The sequence below is a fragment of the Lipotes vexillifer genome, unplaced genomic scaffold (genome assembly GCF_000442215.2).
Source record: "Lipotes vexillifer unplaced genomic scaffold, Lipotes_vexillifer_v1.1 scaffold1785, whole genome shotgun sequence".
Classification (NCBI taxonomy): Eukaryota; Metazoa; Chordata; class Mammalia; order Artiodactyla; family Lipotidae; genus Lipotes; species Lipotes vexillifer.
In genome coordinates, this window is record NW_006785388.1 from 78,557 (window position 1) to 84,466 (window position 5,910).

Below are 5,910 nucleotides of genomic sequence, written 5' to 3' on the forward strand. Positions count from 1 at the left end.
GGGCAAGGAGCACTCCTGGTGAGCCCATGGAAGAGCTGGTGTGGCTGGAGTATAGTGAGCGAGAGAAAGGGGTAGGAGATGGTCAGCCAAGGAACCGGGAGACAAGGGGGGAAGACGTTGGTTGCAGTTCTAAATGTGGCAGGAAGCCTTGGGTGATTTCGAGCAGGGAGTGCCATGAGGACACAGCAGTGGTTCCTGGGCTTTCAGAATGAGAGCTTAGGTGGCCAGACAGGGTCAACATTCCTGCCCAGAAGGGAGAGGAGGCCGGACAAGTATGTATACTAAACAGGATGAGGTTAGGGAAGCTGATTAAGATCTCCTCTGGGCCTAACCAGGAAAAGCCAGAGGAAGCTGGGAGTTGGGATGGAGGGGCAGAAGCTGAAGGACATCTCTAGGTTGCAGAGGAAAAGGGATGGGGTTGGGGTTACTGTGGCCCAGAGAGCTCAGAAGACTTCAGTGCTTTCTCCAGCATGTTCTGAGATCCTCACCTCTCTCTCCCCTTCCACCAAAACCAGGCAGGGAGGGGCACTTCTCCCCCTCCTTTGCAAAGGGTCCCATCCAGACCGGACCGACGCAGCTCTACCTGTGGCAGCTGGCGCGCAGGCTCTCCTTGTCTCTGACTTCTGCCCTGGGGGGCGTGCAATCAGTGCTCCTGGCTGCCCCCCAGCTCCTCCCCACAGCTTCCCTCTTCCCTCCGCAGCTCCTCCCGTCTGCTCGCGGGGGGCGGCTGACTCTTACTCCCGAGGTTACCGTGAATCAGCTGCCCACAGACTTCCTTCCAACCCCGTGACCACCTTCCTTGTTCCCTCACCCTGCCAAGAGGGTGCTGGAGAAAACAGAACCTTCCACCACCCCACCCTACCCCTAAAATACACCGTTGCTCACTCTTCGGACCAGATCAAATTTGACTCTAAATGAGATTCTGCTGGCCCTGCAAACGCACAGGGAAGGTGTCTGCCCCCTGCCCTGGCCCTAGCCCAGCGTTCTGAGGCCGTCTCCCTGCTTCCCTACTAGCTGAGCATCGAGGACTTCACAGCGTATGGTGGCGTGTTTGGAAACAAGCAGGACAGTGCCTTCTCTAACCTGGAGGTAAGGGTCCTCTCCCAGCTGCAGGCCCTGGAGGCCATCCTGCGCCCCTTCTCCCAGCACAGTAAGAACTGTCCCCTCAGGAGCCAGAGATGCTGGCTGAAGGTAGAAAGGCCTTAGTGTCAGGGCCAGGGGTGTGGCGTGTTTTCTTTGTCACCTGAAATGAGAGCCGGTGTGGGTGTGGGCGTGGCTTTCCAGAGAGGTCTGGGAGGCTGGCCTGGGTCCACTGGCCCCTTGCTAACTTGTCCTCTCGCCTGCCCCTCTGTCCCCAGAATGCCCTGGACCTGGCCCCCTCCTCTCTGGTGCTTCCTGCCGTTGACTGGTACGCGGTCAGCACTCTGACCACTTACCTGCAGGAGAAGCTGGGGGCCAGCCCCCTGCACGTGGACTTGGCCACCCTCCGGGAGCTGAAGCTCAACGCCAGCCTCCCGGCCCTACTGCTCATCCACCTGCCCTACACAGCCAGGTACGGCCCGGCCTCTAGCCTCAGGCCCCAGGCCCTGGTGGCGCAGCTCAGCCAAGGAGAACAGTCCTCCCGTTAGCACCCTGAGGCCCTCCCAGAAGATGCCTGTGTGGCCAGAAGAGGCGGGAAGGACCTCAGCCTGTCGGGCCTCCTGAGACAAGGCAGATGTGGGCCTTGCTGGTGGGGAGCCGGCCCGCCTAGCGGGGACCATACACGGAGCAGGTGGCAGGGACTTGAGCTGGACTCCGAAGCTGGGGGAGGAGGGCCGGGGGATTCCAGGCAGGGCTGTGAAGTGAGCAAAGGTACCGGTGGTGGGAGTGGGCCCACAGCTCGAGTGTGCTAGGTGTCGGGGCTACCAGGCAAGGACGGCGGCCCAGGGCAGCGGAGACCATTTGGATTTGGGCGTCTCTAATGTTCTGTCTCTTCCCCAGCTCGGGTCTGATGGCGCCGAAGGAAGTGCTCACGGGCAACGGTGAGTGGGGTCGGGGCGGTGCATGGTTTCTGTCCTCATCCCACCCTTGGCTGCAAGGAGCTGGCCCACGCTCCTCAGCCCCTCCGCCCTCCCAGGGTGGCCCACCTGCTTCTTGGCAGCAACTGGCCAGCTGAGCAGGGCCCCGCCAGCCCCCAGGCCTCGGCCTTCTCTGGCTGGGCCCAGCCTGGCAGAGCTGTTGGATGTCCAGGGGCCTTCTGCGTGCAGCCTGGAGCCAGTTTCCACTCAGGCGGCCTGAATCCTCGGGTTTGGGCTTGAATATACCAGCAACGTTTCAAAAAACAGTTCCAAGGACTGGTCTTCCTTTGGCTGTAAAGGACAGTCATTCCTCCTGGCAAGGTCACTGGACACTTTCCGGGTGTAGAGTTGGAGTTTTCTGTGTCTGTCTGTCTTTCCTCCCTCCACTGAGTTAGGATGTGGCATTAGGGATTCAGTGACTGGGGCCACGGTGGCCGGGGGGAGGCTGGGGCTGGGGGGATGATGAGAAGCGGCTGCTGGAAACAGCGAACACCAGTGAAGGTTGCTGGGACCCGGCTCTGAGAGGGTCTCGGCGTCCCACCAGAGGACGTGCCAGTTGCCGGAGTACGGGGACCGCACAGGGCAGACATCCGGCGCTCCCCAGCTCAACACGGCCATCCCGCTGAGCACCATCAAGAGAAGCCTCCGAGAGGGTGCATGGAAGGACCCAGCCTTGCCCCTGCCGTGCGACAGTCGGGCGGGTTCTCACGGGCAGTGGCAAGCGTGGCCGCAAGCGGCCGCCTGTGACTTGCTTCTCTGCCCCCCCCCACCCGTTGCTCCTCAGATGAGGTCATCGGGCAGGTGCTGAGCGTGCTCAAGTCGGAAGACGTTCCGTACACGGCGGCCCTCACGGCAGTCCGCCCTCCAAGGGTACGTGCCCTTGCCCGGGGCTCCGGGACGTGTGGCCAGGGGCCTGGAGGGGCGCCGGCTTCTTCTCTGGGCAGATGTCAGGGCGGGGGGCGGGGGGCGTGGATGAGCCGTGAAGTCCTGCTTCCTCCTTCCAGGTGGCCGCTGCCCATCTCACCCCAACAGCCTTACTGGCTGGCGTATTCGGACAGTAAGTCCAAGTGTTCCGAAGGTGCAGAGACGAGAAACATCACAAAGGCTTAGGGGCCACCAGGGGAAGGCTTCCCAAAGGAAGCTTTGAGTATGAGCGTGACTGGTGGGGCTTGAGATGGTGGAGAGAGTGCCCAGCGGGGACCGCAAGGGCAGGCCGCTTGGTTCAGGGCCTGCTGAGAGAACCAGGGCTGTTGAGAGAAGGCTTGTGGGCTCTTTCTGCAGGTGGCCCGTGATGTAGCCTTGGTGGCTGGGGGTCTGGGTCGCCAGCTGCTGCAGAGACAGTCGGCATCGCCTATGATCTTTTCCCCTGTGAGTTACAACGACACTGCCCCCCGGATCCTGTTCTGGGCCCAAAACTTCTCGGTGGCATATAGGGACCACTGGAAGGACCTGACCTCCCTCACCTTTGGGGATGAAGACCGCCTCAACCTGACCGGCTCCTTCTGGAACGAGTCCGTTGCCAGGTAAGGGCAAAGTACATGCCACTGAGGGGGTATGTGTTGGGGGCTGTCCGCCGTGGGGATGCAGGTGGCATTGTGGTGGGGGGAGGCTTGCGGAGGGCTCCTGAGTGGGTGTTGCTCAGAGTTCTGCCTCCTCATGCCTTCTCGTCCTTGGCCGACCTTGGTGGTTAACACCTTGGGTCCTGCTGCTTCCCCCTTGGGCAGCCTCCACAATCCCAAGGGGGAGCTGAAGGAGTGGCCGTGGGTTCAGGGGAACCAGAGGGAGGAGCTCTCAGCTGGAGGTGGGGAACCTGTGTGCTGGCTGGTTCCTGACTCAGGGTGTGATGGGGCCTCAGTTTTCCTATCTGTCAAGTGGGGGCACTGCCTCTTCAGGTGGCTGTGAGGACCCCGTACAGCTTAGGTAGAAGGATACCTGAGGAACTCGCTCTAAGATGCTCAAGGCCATCCCAGAACCTGAAAACTCACCTCTTCCTCTGACTCCGCAGGCTTGTGCTGACCTACGAACAGCTCTTTGGTACCACAGTGACATTCAGGTGAGTCCGAGAGGCAGGTGTGGGTGGGCTCGTGCGGCTCCGGCCTCTCCAGCTGCCTGACACCTCCACGGCCTCCCCCAGGTTCATTCTGGCTAACCGCTTCTACCCGGTGTCCGCCCGACACTGGTTTACCCTGGAGCGCCTTGAAATCCACAGCAACGGCTCCGTCGCCTACTTCAATGCCTCCCAGGTCACAGGGCCCAGCATCTATTCCTTCCACTGTGAGTACGTCAGCAGTCTGAACAAGAATGGCAATCTCCTCGTGCCCGGCACACAGCCCTCTCTCTGGCAGATGACTTTTCAGGACTTCCAGGTAGGAAGGGGAGGGACCGTGCCCGGAGGTGGGGAGCCCAGGTTGGAGGTAGCCCAGTACTGGGAGGGGCTGGGGGAGCAGAGGCCTGAAGAGTCTCAGTGTGCTTTGGGTTGGGGTTAGGGCTTGGGAATGTAGTTGAGAGTCCTGTCGCCTTGGTGCTCCCACGCCCTTATTGGGCCTCCCTGTGTGGGGCCACTCAGTGCCTTCCGTCCCGCAGATCCAGGCCTTCAACGTGACGGGTGAGCAGTTCTCCTACGCCAGCGACTGTGCAGGCTTCTTCTCCCCGGGCATCTGGATGGGGCTGCTCACCTCCCTGTTCATGCTCTTCATCTTCACCTACGGCCTGCACATGATCCTCAGCCTCAAGACCATGGACCGCTTTGACGACCACAAGGGCCCCACCATAGCTCTGACGCAGATCGTGTGACCCTGCGTCTGTGGGGGGGTGAGGGCGTACTGGTGTCCAGGTCATCGCGTTCCCACCAGAGGCATGCTGGACGGGAGGGCTTCCCCTCTGCCTACGGTAGCATGACTCCTGGCTCCCCTTAGCCTGTCTGGCTCTCTGTTCAACCTGCTGAGGGTCTTCCCTGGGCTGCCCACTCCCCACCTCTATCACCAAGGTGTATGTATTCTGCGTAGACAGTAGGCAAATTTCCCAGGCTTGGTCATTGTGAAGGAAGGGGCCGTGAGTTCTAGGGCCCATCCTCCTCCCCCTTTCTCCTTATTTATTCCCATTTCTCCACCTTCGCCCCTTGCTGTTTATAAGTGCTTTAGTGTAGCCACTTCCCCTCCCCAGGCTCCGTGGGGCTCCTTGTAGCAGCCAGGAGCTGGCAGTTCCCTGAGTTTGGAGGGTGTGGAAGTACTATTTAACTGTCTGTCCTGCTTGGTTGGTGTTATTGTTTTTTGGTGATGTGCTAAGGATAAGCAGTACACTGGGCTTTTTTTTTTTTTTCTTGGCCTGAGAAGGAAGGGACCTCCATGGCAGAGGGACTGGGTGTGATCTCTGGGTGCCTGGCAGGAGCCTGGGGTGCTCGTGGTTTCCTTCCTAATAAAATAAAGACGGGTCGCCATGCTTGGGCCTCTTGTTACTCATTTCTGCGCTGGGCACAATGGAGGATGCGCTTGGCTGAGGGCTGCCGGAGGAGGCGTGCGAATGTACCCGTAGCCTAGCGCGACCAAGAGGGAGGCGGGAAGGTCTCGCACGGGTCCGTCCTGCGGGCTGCTTTTCCCGGCGGCCAGGGGAGGCCGGGAGGGTTGTTAGCAAGCTGCGTCCCTAACCGACTAAAGGAGGGCGGGGTCGGTCAGCGCCCGGGAAGGGGGTGGAGACGGCCGCGACAATGGCCGCCCCCACGTCCCTAGGGGGCCGCCTCGGGCTGCCGCAGCCGCGCGCACCCAACCCGCGGGGCCGCGCTGAGCTTCCCGGGGGGCGGGGCGCGTGCGGCTCCCGCGCACGGATCCCTCGTGGACCTCAGCACCGGCTACCGAGC

The 5,910-nt window shown here is 61.3% G+C and overlaps 1 protein-coding gene across 1 annotated transcript in view; it reads left to right on the forward strand.

Moving 5' to 3' along the window:
* ATP6AP1 (ATPase H+ transporting accessory protein 1) overlaps positions 1-4,955 on the forward strand; it is a 6,944-nt gene extending 1,989 nt beyond the window's left edge. The window contains exons 3-10 of the mRNA XM_007457434.1: positions 1,015-1,089; positions 1,359-1,552; positions 1,981-2,021; positions 2,842-2,927; positions 3,339-3,580; positions 4,063-4,110; positions 4,192-4,423; positions 4,641-4,955. Of these exons, the coding sequence (XP_007457496.1) occupies positions 1,015-1,089; positions 1,359-1,552; positions 1,981-2,021; positions 2,842-2,927; positions 3,339-3,580; positions 4,063-4,110; positions 4,192-4,423; positions 4,641-4,850 (1,128 nt within the window). The 3' untranslated portion in view covers positions 4,851-4,955. The remainder of the gene's footprint in view (positions 1-1,014; positions 1,090-1,358; positions 1,553-1,980; positions 2,022-2,841; positions 2,928-3,338; positions 3,581-4,062; positions 4,111-4,191; positions 4,424-4,640) is intronic.
* The last annotated feature ends 955 nt before the right edge of the window (positions 4,956-5,910 follow it).